This window comes from Talpa occidentalis, unplaced genomic scaffold, assembly GCF_014898055.3.
Source record: "Talpa occidentalis isolate TD23 unplaced genomic scaffold, MPIMG_talOcc4v2.1 talOcc4.14, whole genome shotgun sequence".
Lineage (NCBI taxonomy): Eukaryota > Metazoa > Chordata > Mammalia > Eulipotyphla > Talpidae > Talpa > Talpa occidentalis.
Genome location: NW_023601433.1, coordinates 22,270,939 through 22,298,173, shown reverse-complemented (window position 1 = coordinate 22,298,173; position 27,235 = coordinate 22,270,939). Strand labels below are relative to the sequence as shown.

General features: G+C 37.3%; 1 protein-coding gene across 1 annotated transcript in view; it reads right to left on the bottom strand.

The window, feature by feature from the left end:
* NUP133 (nucleoporin 133) overlaps positions 1-27,235 on the bottom strand; it is a 39,498-nt gene that overhangs the window by 6,269 nt on the left and 5,994 nt on the right. Inside the window, exons 5-25 of the mRNA XM_037510192.2 lie at positions 26,904-27,038; positions 26,164-26,334; positions 24,506-24,661; positions 23,831-23,901; positions 22,178-22,325; positions 20,843-20,990; positions 19,199-19,356; positions 18,723-18,814; positions 16,166-16,329; positions 15,145-15,239; positions 13,214-13,438; positions 12,592-12,714; positions 12,054-12,153; positions 11,643-11,894; positions 10,629-10,762; positions 7,974-8,132; positions 7,467-7,602; positions 5,266-5,384; positions 2,690-2,770; positions 1,705-1,769; positions 404-492 (exon numbers count right to left, since the gene is read on the bottom strand). Of these exons, the coding sequence (XP_037366089.1) occupies positions 404-492; positions 1,705-1,769; positions 2,690-2,770; positions 5,266-5,384; positions 7,467-7,602; positions 7,974-8,132; positions 10,629-10,762; positions 11,643-11,894; positions 12,054-12,153; positions 12,592-12,714; positions 13,214-13,438; positions 15,145-15,239; positions 16,166-16,329; positions 18,723-18,814; positions 19,199-19,356; positions 20,843-20,990; positions 22,178-22,325; positions 23,831-23,901; positions 24,506-24,661; positions 26,164-26,334; positions 26,904-27,038 (2,821 nt within the window). The remainder of the gene's footprint in view (positions 1-403; positions 493-1,704; positions 1,770-2,689; positions 2,771-5,265; positions 5,385-7,466; positions 7,603-7,973; positions 8,133-10,628; positions 10,763-11,642; positions 11,895-12,053; positions 12,154-12,591; positions 12,715-13,213; positions 13,439-15,144; positions 15,240-16,165; positions 16,330-18,722; positions 18,815-19,198; positions 19,357-20,842; positions 20,991-22,177; positions 22,326-23,830; positions 23,902-24,505; positions 24,662-26,163; positions 26,335-26,903; positions 27,039-27,235) is intronic.

The following is a 27,235-nucleotide window of genomic DNA, read 5'->3' as shown; positions in this document are numbered from 1 at the left end:
CAATTAGTAGAGGACATAAACAAAAAAAAAGTCTTATCTCACTTCAAGTTTTCAATCTTCACTAGAGCTGACTGAAAATTCAAAGGAAATGGTTACTTCAATCAGTTTAGATTCTGTGTCCCATCCAACACTTGTGTACCTTCCTGGTCCAACCTGGATCAGCATGGGGACTGCCTGATGCAGTCACCAAGGACCCAACTAGAATGAGACTTCACCTGACATTTGCTACTCCTATTTTAGAAGGGAAAGAAAAAACAAATCTTTAAACAAATCTCTAATTCTGAATATGATACTATTTAATCTTAAACTGCCCTGGCAACTGACATCTTGGCAAATTCCCCATTATTCTAACATTTCTAAAACAAAAGTGATATTGTAATTTCTGATATTAAAAATCACTTACCATCTTTTATAAGTTTCTGTAAGATTTTCACAAATATACTGTCTCTCGATACTTCAATTGGATCATCTTTACCATCTGAACTGGACCAGCTAGAAAACAAAATCACCATAAGGGGAAAATGGACTTCTGTTACTACTGTGGTTTTGTTCTGATGGTTCAGGGGGTGAAGAATCTTGACTTTTGTGATACTAATTCAAGTTATTTAAATAAGGGGGCTTTAAATATTGGATATAGTCTCTACTAGCTACACTTAGGTTATATAACCATCATTATTTGATGTCAAAAACCTAGTGCAGTATCTTTCCCAAAAAAATTCTATGTAAATAACAAATCTAGGAAGGATCCTGAAGTATGATTTTTCAGAGCCCAGGCAACAGTTACAGTGTTACAACATACTCTGTTTTTTATAAAAGTAAAATGGCAACCAGTGCTTGGTATAATGTTTTCTTTATCTAGTTGAGATTATCTAGTACTGAAATACAAACACAGAACCACTGTTTTGTAGTTATCAATGAATATACCCCACAAGATACCTTAAAATTTTTAAAGAGGCAGCCAGAACAAGAAATTCCAGTAAAATGGCAGTACATTTTTCTGATTGGGAAAGTGAATCAAGTAGACAGAGCTAGATCCTTCGGAGGACGACCTCCAAAACCAAATTTAACAACAGTTTTAAAACTATTTGGGAGTGATTATAGGAAGAAATACTTTAGCAAAAAATAGTTGTACTGCAATTTCTCAACACCAGAGAAAAAAGGAGAATTGTAAATAGGTAAGATTTTGCACTCAAATCATGTTCTCTTTAAAATTATTTTCCTTGAAACAATCCAAGCCTACAACTAATTATTTTTAGTCTGCTTTTGTTACTGAACATTAATGCCACCATTCCTGCAGATGGAAATAGTCCTCCACAGGAAGATGACTATGAAAAAGAGGTCTAAAAACCACAGAAGAGGGCACTGATCTTCATATTTTATTTTTTAGTTGAAAAAAACAAAAACAAAAACTATAGCCTCCAGTCTTATTTGGCAAAATTGGTATGACTTCTGTGAAAATAAGGAAAATGGGTATTTCTGTGCAAAATAATAGTCTATATTTTAAAATCAGAAGTACAGATTTATTATACAAGTGGTCCTAATATTCTTTTAACTACCAAATGAAAAATTTAAGATTATTAATGCAAACATTTAATACTTTCACAATACAACTAGATTATAAAACTATTTGATGTTTGATATCATAGTCTTCCTGATGGATCCTTTTCCCAAACTGTATCTTAGATTTATGCCATGAAAACTTACTTATCTCTCTGAAGAGCTTTGCAAAGGATTTCCAGTTTTAGATCATTTATATTTACATCTTCCTCCTTCACGCAAAACAAAATGAAAATATCCTCATTCATTCAGATTTTTAAAAAATAACATGCTTACATTTATGTCAAATCTTAATTCTTCATAAATATTGTTGCTTTAATTCATAAATTTTAAAAAATCCCCTAGAATATTAATATTGCTAAAAAGAGTAAATCAATAATTTTGTGAATTAGTTTCTGATTATTCTGTGATAATCTGATTATATCAGGAACCTTATGAGAACAAAGACTTTTTTAATTGAAGTACCACTGGTTTATAATATTATGCAGGTTTTAGGTGTATTTATAAATCAGCATCTGCATATATACATTATGCTCATCACCAAGTCTAGTGTCCATCCATCACCATACAGTGGATCCCTTTTTTTCCAATTTATTCACCTGAGAGGGTTCAGATTTTAAAGAAGGTAGTATAAAAGCCAAGATGTTATGATTATAAAATCTACTAAACTTTATTCAATTGCAGGGTGAGCTATTTACCCTACAGACTTTTCATTAGGACTCCTCCCTCCCACCAAAGGCTGAGAAACAACTTCTTTGAGGGTAAACAGAATGAGGAACAAATTGATAAAGTAACGTAACATGTCAAATTGAAGAACTAATAATGACTTAGTAAGTGAAACACAGAAAATACCCTAGGACCTTGAAAAGCAACATTTTTCATTTGTATATGGAAAAGCACATCTGGGGGTGTGAGAATATTATCAGAAAATGGAATCTCTTGGACAGTTTTTCTAAAGACTGTGCATACTCCAAGTTATGAACCAGAGTAGATGACCCAGAGATATTTTTTAAATTAATACATTTTCATGATTAGCTATTCCCCCCACTCTTTTTACTTGTATTCAGTTTGACAGAAAACCACATATAAATCGTGTTATTTTCCTGCAACTATCTCAAATGACTTTATTTACCTCATCAATGTATTCTAGCAAGTCCAATGCTTTCTTGAAATCGTATTCATTAGCTCTTCTATTTTCTTCACATATATATAACTTTGGCATGTTAAAAAAAAAAAAGAGTAGTGGATTATTTTAAGCAATCACATAACTGAGACTAGAGGAATTTATAAAGAAGTCATTATGTCTTTCAGACATAATGTCAGACGTTATGTCTTTCAGAGAGGTCTGGTAGCACAGGGCTTAAACTCTCAGTGCTACCAAGTTATCACCAGCCACTGCGGCATGAGTTCGATCCCAGGCCAAGGAGCTAACCCACATGGCGCAGCAGACCTCTCCTGTCTCACCCACTGCTCTCCTCAGCAGTAGATCCTGTTCTGCTCCCCATTCTGTCTCTGGTGAATCCTCTCACCACACCTCGCCCCCGTACCTCTGGCCTATACCCCAGTTCTTATATGCATAAATAAATAAAAATAAATCTCAAAAAAAGTCATTATGTCTTTCAAGTAAGTTGTAGATATTTTTTATGGTAAAGAACAGCGTCACATTTGGAAACTCTACCTACCTCACAATAAACTTTTTTAAACTTTCTTTTTTTAACTAAACTCTGTTTTAAAACATGCATATGAGTAGTTAATTTGCATTATTTGGTATACAAACTTTTAAAATGTCAGTAAATTTATATTGTTAAGTTCAAGATAGTATAAGCATTTCAGAATTCTTTTGTGCTTACTCTTTGCAATAAATTGCTGTCCTTGCACTTTTAAAGCTGGTTACAATGCTTTTGAAATGTTGCCCTATCAAACAGTTTTAAATATTGAGATCTATGATTAAAAAATGCAGTTGATGGGTCGCTACATGCAAAAGAATGAAGCTTGACTACTGCCTCACACCATGCACAAAAACCAACTCAAAATGGATTGAAGAACTAGACATATGACCTGAAACCATAAAATACATAGAAGAAAATATAGGCGAAACACTACATGACATGCACCACAAAGACATCTTTACAGACACATCGCCCAAAGCAGTGATAGTGAAGGTAAAGATAAACAGCTGGGACTACATCAAATTAAAGAGCTTCTGCACAGCAAAAGAGACAATAACAAAAACAAAGAGAAACCCCACCGACTGGGAGAACATTTTTGCACACAACACTAATGATAAAGGTCTGATCACAAAAATCTACAAAGAGCTGATGAGACTCAACAAAAACAAAGAAAATAATCCAGTCAAAAAATGGGCAGAAGAGCTAAAAAGAAACTTCACTGAAGAGGAAATGCAATTGGCCAACAGGCATATGAAAAAATGTTCAACATCACTTGTAATCAGGGAAATGCAAATCAAAACTACCATGAGATACCATTTGACACCAGTGAGAATGGCACATATTAAAAAATCTAGCAACAACAAATGTTGGCGAGGTTGTGGAGAAAAAGGAACTCTCCTGCACTGCTGGTGGGAGTGCAGACTGGTCTAACCTATACGGAGATTTCTTGACCTCCTACACGTATAGGTCTAACCTATACGGAGATTTCTTGACCTCCTACACATAGAGCTTCCATTTGATCCAGCAATTCCACTCCTACATATTTACCCAAAGGACACAGAAACATTAATTCCAAAGGGCACCTGCATCCCTATGTTTATAGCAGCACTATTTACAATAGCTAAGCTATGGAAACAACCCAAATGCCCCAAAATAGATGACTGGATCAAGAAGATGTGGTACATATACACCATGGAATATTACTCAGCAATCAAAAAAGATAAACACATTCAGTTTGCAGCAACATGGATGGAGCTAGAAAGGATCATGCTCAGCGAAATAAGTCAGAAAGAAAAAGAAAAATACCAGATGGTCTCACTCATAGCAGGAATTTAGAAAACTTAAATAAGAGACCAGGAAAAAGACTAATCAATACAAAGTAAAAATCAAAATCAAAAAGCAACTATAAACCAGAGACACACTATAGGGAAGGTGGGGGGGGGGAGAGGAAGGACTAGAGTCAGAATAAAGGGGGGGGTGCATTTGTATGGGGAATATAACCAAAATGAAAATGCATACATTGCGCAAAGATGAAAAATGATGTAAGAATTATATAAAATAAAATATTAAAAAAAACGCAGTTGATCTATGGTTAACGCAAAAGACAAGAAAACATACACTAACATGTAACTAATGGTTGTCATGCCCTTCAGAATGTTCTGCTGCAGAGGAAAAGGGCAAGGTGGCACTTACAGGTTACATAAATTCAGTTCCTAAAGTATTTTTTCTTATAGAAAAGCCTGAATTGTACCTCATGGTACATACTGCTCCTACTCTGGAAAAACAAATTACAAGTAATTTCTTCTGTCACTGGACGAGCATCTTAGGAGTATAGAGATGGGGGAGGCAAGAGTCAAGTCATTGCTTTACACTAATTAGCATCCCGTTCCAATCACTGCCAACAACTTATTCTAGGGGAAAGTTATCAGGAAAACAGGAAGTAGAAGGATGACTTCTCTTAGGAATTATATCACATGGCCCAAGAAATATTGAGGATCTCTTGAGACTAAAAAGGTGCAAGGATATGAAAAATACATACGCCTATAAGTTGTGGTGCACTCAATACAGGCATTGCACTGAGACTCAGCTGTTTCTCTGTTAGCAGCTGTTCAGGCAAGGTATCCTGGTGCAGTAGAAAGCGCTCCTGTTCAGCCATTTCTAGTAGTCAAAATAAGAAAGGGGAAGGGACAGTAAACTTTCACTTTTTCTACTTACTCTTGATTTCTGACAAGTTAAAACATACTCATGGTTTGGATCAAGTCATGTATAATCACAGGAACTAGAAATAGGGGGAGAGAAGAGCTAAGAAAATATACTCTACTGCTTGAAGATGTTGCAGAATAAATAACTTAAAAATAAAAGGTTGAGATCTAACTCCCCCAAATCTGGGGTCTCTCAGTCCCAATTTATGGAAAAACTTAGCAAAGTGCTTCTCGCCACCAGGGTTTCTAGCATAATTTCATTTGCTAAGGGAAATGCTCTATTTAAATGTCACTAGGAGTACATCACAGGAAAAGCAAAACTTGCAAGACTGTACCAAACCTACTTACTAACAATGGGTACCTCTAGTGAGGAGGCTTTTACCTGTCATAAACTATCCACGCTATAGCCCATTGCCTGTGCTGAGTTTGTACAAGAGAGTGTGCGGAGTTGCAGGGAAAAGGACTGAAAACTACAAGGTAGTCTCATAAATACAAGTCACAGAAAATGGAGTGACCAACATAAATATATGCTCAAATAATGGCATTTCACATGATCCCAATTTTGTAAAATTTAAGAAGACATGTCTGCGCAATATTTCCACACCCAGAAAACAGACTGGGAAAATACGCAACACAGTAATAGTTATCTCGCAGGCAGTGGGATTACAGACTACTTTTTGTTGTTGTGTTTCACTATAATTCATAAATTCCATAAGGATTTTTGAAAGCTAATTTTTTAAAGTCTACTTCCAAATTAGATGCAGTGTGATAATAATGTATAGGAAATTACAAAATACTCCCACTGTGTTAGAAACCAAAATATGGGATAAGGTATATTCATCTAGTAGGTGTCACTGCTCTTAGATATTTTCAGTGGGCAAAAGAAGGCATCTTTTAAACATCGTTATTCTAATATCTCCAATTAAAATGCAGCAATATGGGATTCTTCCTCATTTCTCTAGCGGTATCTCCCTTGGTTCTCAAAAATGACATATCATTTTCTCAATCTGCAATATATAGAAAAGTTTAGTAATTATGACACCAAAAAGTTTTCAGTTCTGAAACCAACAGCAGAAATACCACTACTTACAACAAACCCACTGAGTAAAAGTCAAGATTTCTTTTCAGTTTTTTTGTTCTTGAAATATGAGTCATTAGGAGTATAATCAGAATATTCTGTTCAAATTATCTGAATTTATTCATTAGGAATTCTTATTTATTTATTTATTTTTAGGATTTTTTGGGATCCTCACATTTCTTTTTTTTTTTTTTTTTAAGATTTATCTATTCATTTATACATGCACTGGGTACAGCCAGAGGTGTGGGAGGGTGAGAGAATTCACCAGAGCCAGAGCGGAGAGCAGAACAGGCAGAGTGATGAAGTACACTGCTGAGGGGAGCAGCGGGCGGCAGGAGAGGTCTGCGTGCCATGCGGGACTCTTGCCCGGCGGCCGGGGATTGAACTGGTGCTGCAGAGGCTGCAGGCAGCTTCGCAACCCAGCGCTCAACCGCTGGGCCACGGGGGAGGCCCAGGAATTCTTATTTAGAACACAAAACAACTTTTCTCTAAAAAGAGAATCCAAAGTATATAACTGAGGGCCTCCCCGGTGGCGCAGCGGTTGAGCTCTGGGTTGCGAAGCTGCCCGCAGCCTCTCCAGCGCCAGTTCGATCCCCGGCTGCTCCCCGGCCACCGGAGGAGGGTCCCACTCCTGCCGCCCGCTGCTCCCCTCAGCAGTGTACTTCGGTCCTTCTGCCTGCTCTGCTCCCTGCTCTGCTCCCCACTCTGGCTCGGTGAATTCTCTCACCCTCCCGCGCTTCTGACTACCCAGTGCTTGTATAAATAAATAAATAAATCTTTAAAAAAAAACCCCAAAGTATATAACTGAGCAATTGTCCAGGACAATGAACACAAAGTATTCATTTTACAAGAGAGATGGCCCCTGTTTCTAACGCATCCTATTAAACGATAAAGCATTACATTTTAAATTTTATTGGTAACATGACAGAATTATATGTCTTCTTGTTCAAATTCTTTTACCTTCAATTTTTTCTTGCAGTACATCCTCTGAAAAGTCTGAAGCTAATGCAGCCAATTTACTCAAACCAAGAAGGGTTTTTTTCTTTGCAAAGTAACGAGTTTCCATATTTGCCAAACCCAAAAGTGTTGCATGAGCCTATAATAAACAAAATATGAAAACTCTGATAAGATCCTGTGTAATAATCCAAGTTGAAATAAAGATGAAGTTCATCCCAACTTAACCAAACTATATCAATAAGAAAACATTCACAACTAAACTGAGAACTGTTATTTACATGCTGATAAAATTTTATGATTTACTGTAATAGGCAAATCACAATGGGCAACTTTTTTATTGACCTTACTAGTAGTGGCAATAATATTATAAATCAAAAAAATTACTATATTCAAATTATATGAGACAAAGAAACATATTAAGTAATCTAGAGCATTTTAAATGACTAAAATCTAACTATTAAAAAAACTAACTAAATTAAAAGTTGCTCCATATAACTAAATCCTTCTTACCTTTTCTAATTCTTGACTATTAATTTCATGTAACCAGCTGAGATGTTCATGAGCTTGCAAAAAATTAGCCAACTCTCCATGCTGAGAAATAGGCTGAGATAATAATTTGCCTCGCTTTCCTTTTTCCAGATACCAACGGAAGAGAAAATCTGAAAAATTCTACAAATAACAGAGCCAAAAATTCAATATTTAGTAATACAGCTTTAGAAAATACATTTCTCATATTAAATTTCTTGCAATGGTTTTAGGCTCCAGAGTAGAAATCCTGTTTTAAACACTAATATCCTATATTTCAGGGTCCTCAAAAATCACCTATTCAAACTATAAGAAAGTGAAAATCAAAATCAACAAAAAACTATGAACCAGTGACACTCAATGGGGGTGGGGTGCGGGGAGGGGAGGGATTGGGGTCAAAATAAGGGGGTTGCAATTGTATGGGGAATATAAAAATAAAATTTATTTTTAAAAAAATCACCTATTCAATCACCTCACTTGACAAATAAGGATATTCACCTTTAGAAAGATCTCCTACAAGACCATGAAGAATCTATACATTATTCAATCTGGTAGCCACTGGCCACCTGTAGCTACTTAACATTTAATTAAAAAGTCAGTTCCTCAGTCACACTAGCCACATTTCAAGTGCTTGATAGCTAGATGTTGCTAGCAACTTCCATTTTGGAAAGTACATATGAATAAGCAAGATCTCCATTATCACACAAAGTTCTCTTGGACAGTGCAGATACACTATCATTCCAAAAAGAGATTCTCATGGGTAAATGGTTGTGCCAGATGGCCATGTGGGCTGGTCAATAAATTGGAATCTAAAGAGGCCCCAAATGTCTTCATTTTCCCCAGAGGGTATTTCTTGAATGTTGGGGCAGTGTAGGAGGCTGGACTGAAAAGGAAGACTAAATGTCTTGCATTCATTTACCTTAGAGATATTATGTAAGAGATATTTCCACTGAGGAAGGAATTCTACAGTGAACACCACTGTCTACCCAAAGACTTTTGAAATCAGAATGAAAAGGAATAATAGAAGCTGCAACCAGGTCCTGGTTCACTTCTCTATTCTCGACGAATTGAGTGGTGCTGCCTCTCATTTTATCTACCTCTCAGTAGAAAACTAGCATTGATTCCCATCTTTATGGTTCTTTGATGAAAAAAGCCAAAATGCAATAACAAGTTACAAGACATAAAGCAAAAACACGTCTAATAAACAAGCAACAGAAGCAGTCTCAAGGATGATCAGGTTTTTGGAGCTCACAAAGAACTTAAACTATTAAAAGCTAAAGAAGAAAGAAGCAGTACAAAAATGGATGGCCAACAGACAACTAGAATCCATGAAAAGAATAAAAATCATGATGGGTACAAAAGTATTTACTTTAATCGAAATCTAAGCATAGATCTGTAAAATTATTTCCTTCCTTTATAACTTCTCTCTCCTTTGTAACTTCCTGCATTTTGGCCATTCATGTGAAATATTAATGAACATTATCATGTAATAAAAGGAAAAATAAGAAAAAAAAGTATTTACTTTAAGCACTATTGTGAAATTCTAAATAAGTTATGTCCAACAATCAGGCATTGAAGAAGTTAAGTTATATCCAATCCATGAAATACCCTAACAACACTGAAAGCATTGTTTGGAATATTTAACAATATGGACAAATGTTTGCAATGTAATGACTGAGATAAGCAGATAACAAAGCATGTTTGCACATAATATAGAATAAAAGGATTAGAAAAATGTTGTTATGAAAGAGTTCTCTCTGGCTGTTGGAATTGAATGATTATTACCTTTTTTGTTAGGAGAGGTTTACTAAATTTTATAAAGTATTACTTTTTTTTTTTTAAAGATTTATTTATTTATGCAAGCACAAGTCAGAAGCACAGGAGGGTGAGCGAATTCACCAGAGCCAGAGCAGGAAACAGAACAGGCAGACCGATGAAATACACTGCTGAGGGGAACAGCGGGCGAGGCAGGAGAGGGCGAGGCAGGAGAGGTCTGCGCACCAAGTGGGACCCTCGCCGGCGGCTGGGGATTGAACCAGCGCTGCAGAGGCTGCGGGCAGCTTCACAGCCCAGCACTCAACCACTGCGCCACCAGGGGAGGCCCAAAGTATTATTTTATAGTAAGAAAAATGTCAGTTTTTACATAAAGATCAACTGACTGAATAAACTGGCCACATGGAGCAACTATAAAGTGTGTGTGTGTGTCACAATGGGAACTTTAAAAAAAAGTAGGAAGCATGATGTCAAACAAAGAGATCAGGAATCATAGATGTATGGAAATCTGAGCTCTCTACACATAGCATTCCTATGCTTCCAAGATCTTTTATTCAAAGTTTTAAAACTTTATCAATATTCATGCACTTAACTATTTTAATTATTATACAATTGAAAATAAAAATGTAAGTTTTAACATATTTTTCAAAGGTCAAAGAATCTTTTAGTAACATTACATATAATAAAGAACTGTCTGCTAATCTTCAAAGAAACAATGTACAAATTAGCATCCAAGTTAACTAGAAATAGATTGCATTATATTCCAAAAAACAAGCAAGACTTGAAATGGTAAAGCTATACTACAGAATATACTACTACACTTCTATACACAGCTAACCTACTGTGTATGGCCCTAATGTTTGTTACCTGATCAGCAAATTGGGTCATGTAGCGCTGGAGTCTAGTCTGGTTGTCAGTCTGCTCACACATTTGTACTAAGATATCAAAGTCACAGTACTTTTCTGCTAAAGAAGCAGCCATTGGGTACTGGCCTAGTGTGACTGTAGAAATGAGAACAGATGGGGAAAAATCCTGTTACCAAAACTTAATATGTAATAAAAGATATAACTTGAAATTTTATCTTTATTCATGTTATATACTAAAAGAATAGAAAGAAAATATTTCCATTACTAGAATTCAGTTCCACAATCCAAGTAAACACACTAAAGATGCAAATTCAGTCCCTTGATTCACCACTGCTTAGTCAAATGCTTATTCCCTTGATTCATGTATTAGCCAAACAAGCTACAAACAATCCTAGTCTTAAAAATAATGTGTCCTTTGGGCCTCCCCCGTGGTGCAGCAGGTTGAGCGCAGCGCTGTGAAGCTGTCCACAGCCTTGCAGCGCGGGTTCGATTCCCAGCTGGCCAGGGAGATTCCCACATGGTGTGGGAGACCTCTCCTGTCTCTGCTCCCCTCAGCAGTGTATTTCGGATGTCTGCCTGTTCTGCTTCCCACTCTGTCTCTGGTAATCCTCTCATCCTCCCGTGCCTCTGGCCTGTACCCTAGCTCTTGTTATAAAAATAATCTTTAAAAAAAAAAATAACATGTCCTTTGCTGAACACCCACTATTCTACCATGCTCTACTTTTCAGTCTAGTTATTTATGTAAAGGTCTGGGATGATAAGCTTTTTGAGGGCAGTCTCCACATGTTAAAATTTGCTTATTTTTCAACCATCTCCACTGTCATCTACCGGAATTGTATATGGTACATAATGAAAATAAGGCTGACTAAACAGAGTGCTGTACATATTTGCTTTGCTTTAAATTCTTGGTTACAGCTGGATTAACAATATGACTTTAAACACATTGCATTAATATGATTCTTTAATCACTCTGCAAATTCGAAGACCCACAGCTTTTGTTACATAATGCACTTACGAAGAGGAGATAAGAGATCTGATCTTTTCTGTAGGTATTCCATTTTCAAACTGTTATATCTTTCTTGATCACTAGATTTGTCCAGAGACTTAAGCTGGGAAACATAACCATCCAAGAAACAATCGATCAGTGCCACGAGCTGCTCTGTCAGAATGTTTCGCAGGTTGCTGTCTGCCTGAGGATAAACCATCTTCAGGATAATTCCATGCTGGCGTACTATTGCTGTTCGGATGCCAGCAGGGCCACTTGTTGCTGTGAAAACACACAAAATAATACAGTAAATAAGGGTTCTATTTTGGAGATGACATTTTTCATTCTACTTACAAACCTTCCAAAAATGATAGATTATTAGAAATATATGTTGACTTGTTAATTAATCAGTATATTTGGGCTCAGTGCTTATAATCTCACCTGTCCAAGGAATATACTCAGGTTCATTTCCTAGTGGGTCGTCTCTTCTATATAAGGAGCTTTTATTTTGTCGATAATGACTAGCAGCCTGCAGCATGTCCTGGAAAAAAATGAACTATGCTATATGCTGAATTGAATGAATTTCAGTATTTCTAAAGATAAAAAGTCAACTAGCAGGAAAATTAAGTGGAACATTTTAATAAGTGTAAGCTCTGCATAATTAAAAAATGGAAATGAGACTTAGTTACATTAAAAGTAATACATAATTATATAAAAATGTGTGTGAGTGTATCCTCCAAATAAGATTTATTCTACCAGTTAGAACCTGGGGTTATAGATATTTTAACATGCACAAGGCAAACATTCAAAATATCTATTAAATGATTGATGACTGATATTTTTCTAGTATTTTGACATTGAAAAGTGGTTAAAGCCTCTTAAGTTACTGATGATACAGAGTAGGAATAAGGAATCTACTTTTATCTCTTCTATCCACTCTGGGCTTTGATTTGATGGAATCGTCACTGCATGCTTGTACCTTGAGAATATTGTTCACGTTGATCACCACATCAGCCCATTCAACTGAGTCCAATGATGTTTCCTTTAAGACTTGTTCCTCATGCTCCAGTAAACACTCACAGATGGTATCTACCTGGGACACCTGAGGGAGTAAAGTCAACTACTCATGACAAAAATTATGGTGCTTTACTCATTAAGCTATATCCTCAGCTCATTAGTCAGAAAAAAATAGTTAATGGTGAAAATAAATTTAAAAACCAAGGAAAGAGGCCTCTCTGGTAGTGCAGGGGTTAAAGACATAGTGCTGTCAAGCTATACACAGCCACTGCAACATGAATTCGATCCCCGGCCAGGGAGCTGACCCACATGGCACAGCAGACCTCTCCTGTCTCGCCCACAGCTCCCCACAGCAGTGTATTTCAGTCAATCCACCTGTTGTGCTCCCCACTCTGTTTCTGGTCAATCCTCTCACTCCCCACACCTCTGGCCTATACCCCAGTTCTTACATGCATAAATAAATAAATCCTAAAAAAAAATTTTCAGTTAGAACTTTTGTCCTCACTTTTCCCCATTTGGATGTGATCAGTAAACAGCACAGCTCCACAAAGACACATGAAGGTAAGCAAGGGGACTCATCTTACCTCTCTAAAAAAGAGGTCTGCCGGGGTCAGGTTGGATGGGATTTCACAGTCCCTCTTGTTTAAAGCAATCAATATGGCTGTGTTCACGAGGTCAGAAAGTTGCGAGTGGTGGTTCTTGAGAACAATGGTGGCCGACAACTTTTCGGCATGCTCACAGAGCAAGAGCCGAGTTGCCATCGGCATTCCTCTTACTGAAAAAGTGCCTAGCCGTCCAAAGATGCCAACCTTGTGAAAAGACAAGCACATATTCTTAAACAGCATCTACGGTAGCAAACAAGTCAATTTAATCATAATTCCACTAGAAGCACACTGGACATAGGCTTCCTTCAATATCAGAAAAATAGAGGCAAAGACAGTGTCATGAGGCACAGACAGTTCTTCCCATCTGCCTCAGAATTAGGCCATGGCCTTGCTGAGTTTGTCTTAAGAAGAGTCTTATATTCAGAATTAGTTCCTTAGAGATACGTATCCAGTTACACATTTTCCTGATTACTAATGTAAATTCTTCCTGATTAGTGAAATAAGCTCTAAATATTACAGGAAGTAAAAATTTAAGGCTTAGGATAGGATTTTCAGATGTAGCTGGACATTTCCTTACAATAGACACTGCTGCCAATAGCAGTGTGACTCCATTAGGATCTCTAAAGCCCAGGGAGGCTGTGCCGAGAGACACTGCCATTGCTTTTGCTCCATGGCACTCTCACATCTGACAAATAGACGTGTTCTCAGTGTGGCACATTAGGACTACAGACTCCTTCTCTCCCGGCAAGCCCACCTGTCTGCAACAGGACTTTGCCACTGCTTCCCTCAAGAGGCAGACCCAATTTCTCAACTCTTTTCATTTGAGCTGGCCTTGTGACTGGCTTTGACAATGTCTACTAAGGTGTAGGTGACATTATGTGACACCTAAGGTAACAACTGAAGAAGCCGACGGCTTCTTAGTTCACCCCTTGCAGTGCTGCCCTGAGCGCACAGGAAGCAGACCAGTCTAAAGGATAGTGAGGCAGTAAGTGGAGAACTGAGTGGCCCCAATTGAGTGGTACCAACTACCAGACATGCGAGAGGCCTGGGGACCTTCAGCCTGCCCAAAATGCAGCTCAAGGAGTGATTCCAGGTGAAATCAGAAGAACCATCCAGCTAACCCACAGAACTGTTTTAATCCACCACATTTTGGGGTGAATGTTATAAACTAATAGTTAACAGATACACTTGATCAAACAATTACATCAGGAGGAAATGCTGTGTTTTTCTCACCTAAAAACACGAAAAAGAGCAACTCAATAAATAGCGTTTTGAAAAAAGAGCAGACAGGAACCAAATCATGCATTAAAATTGAACCAGAATATTGGATTAGGAGTGATCAAATTATTTCTGAAATCACCTAGAAGATCTATTGTTCAATAAAGTAGCCACTAACAATAGCGGTGATTTGATTCAAATTAAATTTTAAAAATATAGGTCCTTAATTGCTCCAGTCACATTTCAAGTGCTCAGAAGCCTCCAAAACTAAAAATCCATTTACTTAAAAAAAAAAATCCATTTATAAGTTTGTCATCAGTTTAACATCTATACTATACTTCCAGCAATGTAAAATCAACTCATGAAAAGCTCATGAAATTTTATATAAAAGCACAAAAGAAATCCGAATGAAAAGCAGGATGTCACAGGATGATACAAAAAAAGCTGAAACATTTCTGCTAAAGTACACTATTTTTCTTTTTATCTTTTCTCAATGCAGTTTTTACATTTGGAGTAACAGGTATTTATAGCCTGGAATTATTTACGTTTAATTCACAAAAGAAAACGGAAAACACTAATTATGCCCCACCCACAAAACACCTCAAAGTAAGAGAAAAAGGAGCTCCCACTGCCCTGCAGATCACACAAAAGGTCTAGTATAGCCACCCTCTTGCCACAGCTGGCACGCTTACTTGGTGAATAAAGTCCATAAGAAAAGAATGGGCTTTCATCTTGTCTTCTAGTTGGTGAAGAATGATCAGTGATGTGTTGCTGAACCCAGGTGCTTCTGTTGAAACATAGTCACAAAACAAGCAGCTTATTAGTTTTGCAGTAGTTACTGCAATTAAAACTCAAAATTAAGAAAAAACTATAGTAACCCCCCTTATACATGGGTTTGCTATCTGAGGTTAGACAAGAGAGAGACTCAAATGTGTGTAATTAGTTGGTTTCAATCTGAAAATATAAATCGAAGAGTCTAAGAAATTTAGAGAAAAATTTGGGGTGCTTAATACCGTATTTTTTTAAAAACACAAAATGCCATTATTAGTTTAGTCATATATCATAAGCTTGACAATGCAAAAAAAAACAATCAAAGAAGGTAAGCATTAATGTTTTCTTCCTAAATCTCTAATGAGGCTTAGTAAACTTGCAAGTAGGGAATTAGAAATGAATGCTTGAGAAAGTTCCCTGGTACTTGGGAACCCCCAGAGCGCCCCTGATGGCTGCTGTGGAAGTAATGGTAAGAGGGACAGTCACTCGGGACAGGCAGGAAAATAAGAGGCAAATATGACATGCCCACTTCTACATATTGAGATCGGCATACTGCCACTCCTAGCGGGAATATATTACCACATAGAGTGATTATGCCACAATAATCATTTAATTTGGTGGCTAATAAGTGCCAAATACCCACCCATGCCAACTAATTTCCTTTTAGAAATAAAATGCTAATAAAGCTAAAGTAGGACTAATTAATACGCTTTGGATAAAACAAGAAGAATTTGCTCCATTTCCCTGTATTCTATGCTATTATGTAAACCTGTGCTGAGCTCCTTTCAAAATGTACTATAAAAAAATTACAATCCTTTAAAGAATACTGAACATTAAATTGTTTCAAAAACTAAAATTTATGCTTTGAGAGACCCTTTAATAAAAGAAACAGAATATTCTTAAAAACAGATCACTCACACTATTAAAACTAGATGTTCTTACCTTCAGGGACAGACTCAGCCCATCGTGGATCAGAAGCTGGGTAGTCATCCACCAGGTCCACACTGATTTGGGTTATAGCTTTATCTAATTCACAATCGGAATCCAAATCAGAGTGAGAGGAAAAGAGCTCATCAACCATCATTTGAGCATGACCTAAGTCTTTTCTGAAATACAATTGGAAAATAAAAATATCAAAGGAGGCAAAATATTTTCAAAACTCATCATGAAAAAGTTAATGGTGAAATTAAAGTCTATTTTTAGCCCAAAGTGAATTAGTTTTAATAAATTTAATTAAAAGGGAGACACTGATTCAACAATCATATGCTGAATACAGGAGAGGAATAACTGAAGAGTATGTCTCAAGGGAAGGAGGAAACATTGACATTCAAAAGAAAAGAGAGAGAAAATATGATTCTACCCTGGAGCCTTCATAGGGAGCACGGCCTATGATACTTTAGTTCAGATTTCTGATGTCAAAATCCAGGAAAAAATAAATTTCTATTTTAAGCCACCCTGTTTGTGGTAATTTGTTATAGCAACCACAGAAACTAATACAATGACTATGATGACTTGTTCCATTCTCATTTAAATCTTGAGATGCCACAAATCTGAAGAACTGGTAATTAAAAAATAAACATGTGCAAGCTAAAAAAGGATTTTAATCCAGATCTTGGGAGTAAGATTAAACATCACGCAACAGAATAACATTAAAAGAATACTATTTAGGGGCCTCCCTGGCGGCGCAAGGGGTTAAGCACTGCACTATGAAGCAATTCACAGCAGCACGAGTTCAATCACTGGCCGGCCAGGGAGCTAACCCACTTGGCAAAGCAGACCTCTCTTGTCTTGCCTGCTGCTCCCCTCAGCAGTGTACTTCAGTCAGTCTGCCTGTTCTGTTCCCCTTTCTGTCTCTGGTGAATCCTTTCACCCCCCTGCATCTCTGGCCTGTACCCCAGCTCTTGTATGCATAAATAAATAAATCTTTAAAAAATAAATAAAAGAATACTATTCAAAAACAGAACCAAAAAACTCAAATAATGGTGCCCTCTTCTGAAGGCAAACCAACGCTCTATAGACCATCATGATGGCACAGCGTGTTAAAACTGTCATTATGGAGTCTAACCACTGTCCCTTCCACAAATGTGAGCACTCTGCATCAGATACCACTATGAGCGAGATCATAGGATCATGAACTCTGCATATTTCTTCAAAACAAATATCTGCTAGATTGAAACTAATGATCCTTAAAGCACCCCAACAGTGAGCCCCCACAACACCTCTAAAAGGAAAAAACAGAATACTAGAAATGTTAAGCAATTTGTACAGTCTCACACAGGGTGAGGCAAGGGTTGGATCACAAGTTTCCTGGGAGTTTATTAAGAATGTACCAGAATAGGGACCTCCCTGGTGGCGCAGCGGTTGAGCGCTGGGTTGCAAAGCTGCCCGCAGCCTCTGCAGCACTGGTTCGATCCCCGGCTGCCGGGCAAGGGTCCCACATGGCGTGCAGACCTCTCCTGCCGCCTGCTGCTCCCCTCAGCAGTGTACTTTGTCACTCTGCCTGTTCTACTCTCCACTCTGGCTCTGGTGAATTCTCTCACCCTCCCGCACCTCTGACTGTACCCAGTGCTTGTATAAATAAATAAGTAAGTAAGTAAGTAAGTAAATAAATAAATCTTTAAAAAAAAAAAAAAAAAGTACCAGAATATATTATCTGCAGAATATATATGTCTAGGACAAACCAAAATGACTAAATTTGCTTCAAAACCCAAGTACCAGGTCAGCGAGTGTGACAGACTGCATCCAGTTCTTCCCCTCCCTGTATATATACACACTTCCGGAGAACACACACTTCCTGTGAGCATCCTCTCATGTGGGCTCACCACTGTAACTTGCTCTGGGATATTAGTAAAGGTGACCCAAGCGGAGACTTAGAGCACTGTGCAGTGAGGCTTACTCTCTTGCCACTTCTGGAACTCTGTGATATCTAAACAAGGCAGGGTAGCCTGCTGCGTGAGCAGAGGCCAGGTGAAGAGGATAAGAATGTAACAGCCTAAACCCCCCAAATGTGAGCAAGGGAGAGATGACAGTTGAGTACAGACCAGGAGTGAATCCAGACAGGATCAGTAAAATGATGACCCGAGCCCAATTCCTAATAGCCAGACTCATGGGTACATTAAATAAGCTACTAAGTCCTGCAGTGATTCTGTCCACATCAAAACCCATTAGGCCAAGTCTAATTAATTCCTTTATTACACCAATAAAATTTTTGCACGAAACTTATCTGCTGTAACATTATACATAAAAGATGCTTGCAAGCGGTCTTATGGTCACCTTTTTAACAGGACGCAGTTACATCATGTTTTCTTCCTTTGTCTAGCTGGAACCCTCCTGTGACTGCAAGTTCAGAATAACAATTTGTAAAGTGCTAAAGCTCAGAAAAACATTTTCTCCTTGGTGGCATCATTTCAACTTGTTCCTACCAGTCTACAAGTAGCACATGTCAGTAAAATGTGTCCTCATACATAAGTAAGATACAAATTTAAAAAACTTGTCATACCTGCAATATTGCAGAAAAGCAGCTTTTAGCAATTTGGTTTTATCTTCCTGGGCTATCATTTCATTCTTTGTAGAAGTCTCAAAAACCATACTCTATAAAACAACAAACTATGATTTACAGGTGAAGGTATCAGGATATTCTTCATTTTACTAAAACTGGACCCACCTATGACAGCAACAACGCAGACACACAAGCTGTTTACAATACTCCATATACCAAATGGTTTAGATAAAAGGCACCAAATGGCCAAAGTCGTATAGAAAGGTTATCTATATAAGCAGTATACATACATATGTTTAGCCCCCTTGTGTCATAAAATTATTTAGAGATTTCATCATAACCAACACAGCTTTTTATAGTTTTGCTTTTACATAATTCAAGTATTTTCATCACAACTCTTTTAAGACTGTCTTTATTTCAAAAACATGTAGGAAATACTCTAACCCAACTTTTAGAATGTTATAGAACCATGTTACCTCATTGCCTGGTCCAGCAACTGAAGATGCAAGTGAATCTTCAAGGTCTTCTGCTAATATGGACACATTTTCCCTTGAAGTAACAGATACCAATCCACTGTTTCTAGAAAAAAGAATAGGAACACCACCACAGGAACCAGCTCCTAAAATACTATCTCCTAAAAGATAAAAAATACACAATTAAATATACATAATCTTAAAATGCTTTCTAAACCTTACCATCCTAAGCAGAAAATCATATTGATAAGCTAAGAACATTTTTTTCCTTTATGTTACTCCTACTTTGAGCTCAGCTTTTTAATTCCTTATCAAATGTTAAGAACCTATTGCTGGGCCTCCCGGTGGCGCAGCGGTTGAGCACTGGGTTGCGAAGCTGCCCGCAGCCTCTGCGGCGCCGGTTCGATCCCCGGCTGCTCCCCGGCCACCGGAGGAGGGTCCCGCATGGCGCGCAGATCTCTCCTGCCGCCCGCTGCTCCCCTCAGCAGTGTACTTTGGTCCTTCTGCCTGCTCTGCTCCCCGCTCTGGCTCTGGTGAATTCTCTCACCCTCCCGTGCTTCTGACTGTACCCAGTGCTTGTATAAATCAATCAATCAATCAATCAATCAATCTTTAAAAAAAAAAAAAAAGAACCTATTGCTATTTCAAATAGCAGGCTCTGTGTCCTTCAGCTTTAGTATAAAAAACTAGCTTTGTCAGAGCAATATTTCCTAGATGCCAAAAGAGAAAATCATTCATTCAGCAGAAATCAGAATAAAAGCTTTTTCAATACAATGGAATCCTCTTGCCCAGTTGTCTTTACTTATTCAGTAGTCCAATGAGACTGGAGTGGGGGTTGGGAGGAGGATGTCAGGGTGGGAGTCTAAGCTTGCTTAATAAATTCTTCCTGGGGCCTCCCTGGTGGCGCAGCGGTTGAGCGCTGGGTTGCGAAGCTGCCCGCAGCCTCTGCAGTGACAGTTCGATCCCCGGCCGCCAGGCGAGGGTCCACATGGCGCAAAGCAGACCTCTCCTGCCACCCACTGCTCCCCTCAGCAGTGTACTTCGCCAGTCTGCCTGCTCTGCTCTCCGCTCTGACTCTGATAATTCTCTCGCCCTCCCGCGCTTCTGACTGTACCCAGTGCTTGTATAAATAAATAAATAATCTCAAAATGAATGAATGAATAAATAAATAAATAAATTCTTCAAGGCTCTTGTGCTAGGAGTAGAAAATCTAGATTCCATCTACATATCAAGACCAGATTATCTGCTTAGCTTGTTTTCATTCCTGGCTGGCTAGCATATCTACCACCCCCACTCCAGGCCCCTTACAAGTCCAGCACCTGGGATGCTTCTTATGCAAGGATCTACACAAACTTATTTAGAGAACATCCACTCTTACTAACTAGAAATAAGCAATTCTCTTAAAGTCAGTACTCTCCTTCTTGGCCTCTTCTGAGGAAAAAAAAATACTATTTTTTGCCCATAAATATAATAGTTTGGTAATTCTACTACCCTTTGGTTTTTCAGTAGGGCTGTGATCTCAGCTCCTGGAGGTGTGGTACTGAAGAGCTCAGGAACACAGTGAACCAACATTTATGGAAAGAGAACAAAACTTCTATGAATGACAAGTGAGCTCACAAATCATGCTTTCTACAACTGCTACTGTACCTTGTGTATTAAAGACAATTTTCTCCTGAGGAAGAGAAAATTTTCCAGTTCCTGTGGAGCACACATAGACAGCATTTTCAGTATACAGATAGGCAGTCTGGTTTGAAAAATTGGGCACCATCAACCGACACATAATCAATTCTTCAGACTGAAAATTAAAGATTACATTTAATGAGAATTAAAACAACTGCATTTGTTTGCATGATTTTACAATACACATTTTTGCGCAACACTAACTCATAAAGTGTTAAAAATGACAGAATCAGTTTATAAACATCCATTAAGTAAATCATTTGCTGAGTTCAGATAACTAGCAAAATTTTAGAAACACTTCCATGGTGACGACTTTAACAAGACATCTATAACAAATGTGAAAAAGAAAATAAAGGAATTAACGTTTTATTTTAAAGTCAGCAAATTCTTTATAAAAGATCCCCAATAAATATTTTGGTTCTTACATGAATGCAAAGTTATCAAGCACAAGAAAAATTAGTTAATTTGTTCATATATATTAATAATATCAGAAGCAGAAATAGAAATAAGACCCAATGAAATGATAAAATTAGCAAATGCTAAAAACAATATACTATTTGCAATTAAAGAAATAATTTTATAAATGAAACATTGCAAGTGGGGTCCTATGGGGATTTTTTTTTAATCCTCAAAATTTGTTTACTTCATATCCTTTTGCATTGTCTAATCATTTCTAGCACTGAGCATGTTTTTCCTACATAATCAGAACACATAAGGTTTATTTTTGTTTGAAGCAAAAAAACAAAGATTTCCTTATAGTATTCAGTTAAATAAGTTATATTAAGAACAAGAAATTATTGAGGGTTTGGTGGTAGATGTGCTGTGATTACATACATCCGTATACATGTGAACCCATACCCCTAAAATATACACACTGTTACAAATCAACCTTACCTCAATAAACATAAATTAAAAATCAAATAATAAGGGCTTAACAGAACTAAACATTAGTTTAAATGAAATGAATTTAGAGCTAATCAAGCTTTTCTTCCTGAATATCAGTTACTAAATGATACGTTTAATTGCTTTTAAGAAGTTTAAAATTAGAGATCTTGCTTGCTGTCAGTTGATTCTACTGATTCCTTTAGCTAAGGTTGAGCAAAGGAACAAGTCTGAGATGGCAAGTAAAATGTGATGTTCACAAACTAGCAATTTTAACATACTTCCAAGTCCTGAAGATTTATTTCTTAAAGAATTTGACTCTTCAGTGTTTAGGGGAAAAAAATCTCAGTGTGATGGGCACTTTGTAATTTAACTTACAGGTAGAAAATTTTACCTGAAAAAAAAAGAAAGAAATCTTACCTGAAAAGGTGGATTGTACTGAGTGACTTCTACAGTTACGGCATCTGACATTTGGTGGCCATTATCTTCTACTGTTATCAGAGAATAATAGGTGAGACATGGACTGTCTGCTGGGTGCCATGCTGCTGCCAAAATCAGGAGCCCATCACTAATAAAGGAAAAAGTAACATCTACAGACTCTTTGGTAAATGGCTCAGCAGTTTCTTGTAAGTTAAGCACACACATTTGACCTAACAACAACACTCCTGGATATCTGCCCAAGAGAAAGAAAAATTTACATTCACACAAAAACCTTTGTGCAAATGTTTATAGTGGCCTTACTCATTATTGCCTAAAACTGGAAACAATCAAATATCCTTCAACTTCTGAATAAACCCTGATAAATCTATATAATCTGTACTGTCATTACTCGATTTTAAAAAAAGTTCACCACGTAAGATGAAATTTTACTATATGTAAATATAGCTAAAAAATCTGAATTAGTAGAAACACACCATGGTGATGGGTATGATATAGTAATATAAATCTAAAGAGGTGTGAGGTGTGAGCCTATACCCCTAAATCATTTACAGTGCTGCAAAACAAAGTTACCTTGACAAAAAAAAAAAATAATAAAGTAATTTTTAAAAAATAAAGAAAAAAAATCAATAAATCATCTAGTGCAGGGATTGGCAAAGCCGTCCTCCTGCCAAGCTTCAGTCAGTGCAGCTTTACTGGATTATAGCTTTCATTGTGAAATGTCTATGGATGGTTTTGTTCTACTACTGATGGAGCAGAGTAGTTGCAAGGAGTAGTTAGTTACTTTTGCCCAGAGGAAAAGTATTTTTGTCTTTATTAACAGGGTGGCATGCACCCTCTAGTGACAACTTACATAAATTTTCTGAAACAATAAAGGATCCTACTGACAGTTTCAATGCCTGAGAGAAAAAAATTAATACAGCAGAACAGCAACATCATTCCAAGAAACAAGTAGAATTTGTTCCACTAAACGAAATTACTCTAAAATAAAAATCACCCTTAACTTCTGGCAAATTGTGTTTTGATGTAATGCAAGTCTTACTCCTTTGAACTTTCTTACAGAAATCTTGTTACAAATGGTTACATTCTATATGACTTTTGGTGTTACTGCTAAATGGTGACAAGGGATACATTAACCTTACCAGACTAACCTAGGAACCTCAGCACCTCTTGGAACACTGAGGAAATTCACTGTGAGGTCTAACTTATACTGCCAAGACAAAACCTCACCCTATCCTTCCTTTATGCCATTCAGGCTCAATTGTAAGCTAATGCTCCTTCAGCAACAGAAAGACTGGAAAAGTGTGCCCAGTACCTCTACTAAGAGAAAGAGGACAGTGGGGAAGTTACCTGAGCAGTGAAGAGAAGCTCCAGCTGTGAAAGTGGAAAAGATGCATTTCTAGCCAGGGCAGACAACCCATGTAAATACAGCTGAAGGTTGAGAACTGTCCATACTACTCAAATGAACTAGTATCACCAGACAAGGAACATAAAGCCAATTAACAGGGCATGATAGTCAGTATAAGATTAGCACTTAAGGCACCAGAACAGAAAGACTGGCTCATGATTTTAAGAGACATCAATTTATTTTTCCAAATTACTACCAACATTCTTTATGATAAATCAACTGCTTACCAGTTTTGCTTCAAGTCCAAATAGCGAATGTTGACCCCTTCTTTGATAGTGTCATAGTTACTTTCAGAGCCCTATATTAAAATAGCAACATAAGCTCCTTGAGTATAGGAATCATTTCACCCTCATATCCCTAGCACCTACTAAAGTACCTCAGTTATTGTACATGTTAAAAATTCAGTAAATCATTGAGTTCCATTATTTCTATTTTATTTATTTTTTTTTTATAGAGGTATTTTTTTTTTTTTTAATTTATTTGTTTGTTTGTTTGTTTGTTTTGTTTATACATGCACTGGGTACAGTCAGAAGCACGGGAGGGTGAGAGAATTCACCAGAGCCAGAGCGGGGAGCAGAGCAGGCAGAAGGACCGAAGTACACTGCTGAGGGGAGCAGCGGGCGGCAGGAGAGGTCTGTGCGCCATGTGGGACCCTCCTCCGGTGGTGGCCGGGGAGCAGCCGGGGATCGAACCGGCGCCGCGGACACCGCGGGCAGCTTCGCAACCCAGCACTCAACCACTGCGCCACCGGGGAGGCCCCCAATATTTCTAGAGATTAAATATTACATTTTTACTTATCTGATTGCTAAAAACATATTATACTGAATTATGTTCTAATGAAGCTACAGAAACATCATATAACCATAAACATGAATTACAGACACAAACATTATTCTCCTTACCCAAATAGCATCAGTGATATTTTCCTTCAGGGCTCGGTTTATATCCCAACTATGTGCTTGTTTTTCTGAAGAATCATCTAATTCCCATTTATTGATGTTTGAATTTGTCAGGCTGTAAAAGCTTGATCTCTCTCTATCCCAAAGGACACTTGAAAGCTATTCAATGAGGAGAAAAAGTCAAGTTTATAGATTAAGTTTTGTTAGTGAACTTTTTTTAATTTAAATTTTATATATTTTATGTCTATTTGAGTGAAATTTTTAGTATTCACAAGAAGGAGTGATTCTGAGCTAAAAAGTGAGAATTTCCACAGGAAGCAGCAGAAAGGCAGAAGGCTCATGAAGAGCATAATAGGGAGGTGGGAAAAGTTAGTTTTCGGAGAACAAGAAGTAATCCTGTTAAACTGTAGTATAGATTATAACCAGAGAGAAGCAAAAAATAAGGCTCAAAGGACATATAGCAGAGTTTTGAATGTGAGTTTGTAAATCCAGTAAGGGAGATATCAATGGTTTTTAAACACAATATTAGCTGTATGTAGTTAGTGCATGTATGCAATTTCTTTTTTTAAGTTGGGCATTCATGATTGTTTTGAGTGAAAATCCTAATTATCTCTCTTTCTCCTGTAACCATGACTCTGGCCACTAATGGGATAGAAGGGGCCAATAGTGAGTAAACTGTGCGGCTTTTGCTTAGGGAAATTTACACCAATTGCTCAGGGAAATTTATTTAAAAGAGTGAAGATTAGGACAAAACAATGGAAGCAGAGGGTGGGGCTGGAAATGAAATATGGTAGTCAAATCTACTAAATAACTTGCTAGAGGAGCAGGAGATACTTTAAAATAAAATCAAGGTCTTATGCCTGGGTCACTGAAAAAACTGAAAGTAAAAGAAGTAGGATAAAAAGAGAAATGAGTTTTGTGTATTAGTGTGTAGCCAATAAGGGAGAGAAAGGAATATGAGCAATTTGTTTTTGGACATGTTAATTTTTAGGTTCAAAAACCACTCAATGAAGCACATGATGCTAGCAACCTGAAATAAACAGGAACAAGCACAGTAAAAAAGGATGAGCTTTCAAACCAGAAAGCCTTGGCATGAACCTATCACTGAGTAGTTCTGCGACCTTGGGGAGTTTTCTCATTAGCCTCATTGAGGCCAATTCCTCATCTGCAAGTTGAAGAACGCTCTCCAAATCGTGTAATCATAATTACACAAATTACAAAGATGGAGCACTAAGTAGCGTGGTGCTCCACAAATGTCAGTACCCATCCTCCTCCCTTTACTTCTGCAAGCCCAGCAGACAGATTTAGATTTGAGTCATCCACAGAGATAGCTTCTCTTTGGGAGAGGAGAACACACTTTTGGTTGTATCTAGAAAGCAAAATTAGTCCTTAAAACATCTACACTTTTATGTAATAGTTTTAATTAAAAAAAGTACTTATAAACTGTGTGATTTAAGAACATTAATATTATAAGGTGTGGGGTGGGGTTCAGTATGAACTCATTTGATCATCTTTATAGAAAAGCTTTACTAAAATATCAAAGGCTTTATTTCATGTACACCACTACTCATGAAGAGTCAATAGGAACTTCATTGGAAATTCCTGACCTACTGATTTCGTAAGAAACAATCTTGTATATCAAGGTTATTTTATCAACTTACTATGAGATCACTACTAGGAGATAAAATTCCCAAAAGAGAAGAAACCCTCCGACCAATTCCTGAAAGCATGCCTTGCCCTTGAGGCAGGATATGCTGATGAATCTTTCCTAAGTTTTCGGGAGTCAGTCGAATCAGTTGGCTTCCTGATGAGGACAAAATAAAACTTCCCCCCTGTGAACAAATATTATAAAATTAGTCCGGTTGTGCATCAAACACAAAGATAAAATTAACACAAAATATTCAGATACAGAGAAATACCACTATACCTTAAAATAAATGTAAACAAATTAAAAAGTGTTATTTTATTAGAAGTTTATTTATCCAGTCACTTAATCTTTACAGTCCATTCACTTACTAATTCTACATAGAAAAATTTGCTCCAATTTTTTAGTTGCATTTTTTTAAATTGTAGTTTTTAAATTATAGGTTCACCATACTACAAGTTCAACAAATCAAGTATCAGATTTTATTTCCGCAGAATAAATTTCAGCAGACTTTTTTTCATAGTGCCTCAGAGTTTCTAAATCACTTGTAAAATGTTTCTACGACTGGTATTTCAGAATCCTATAAGAAGGGTTTTCCTTTGTGTTACTGTTCAAAATCTTAGCCCCTAAATCCTCCTTGTCTCTTCTTGACCCTCCCAGGCGATGCATTCTGTTCAAACCCCCACCCTTTTCAAATTTCACCTCCAAGCCAAATCACAGTTGTCCAATAAATATAAAAGAATATTCATCCTATACCTGCACTGCTGTTAGGAAACTGTAAGTCTTATCACCTCCCAAGTCTACAAAAGTTTGTGTGTAGTTCTCTTCACCAGCAAGGCTTGGCCAATAGCGGATGGATCCTTCTCTGGTGGCAACCATAACAGCAACACCCTTGAAACAAGAGCATATCACTCAGAAATGATAGTAAAAGGACCCAGAAACTGGAATTCTAATACACTGATATAAAGAAACTAGGACATAAATACAGTAAAATTGATTTTTCTTTTGTTGCCATTCTATGAATTTTTTTTTAAAGATTTATTTATTCATTTTAAACAAGAACTGGGGTACAGGCCAGATGTACAGAG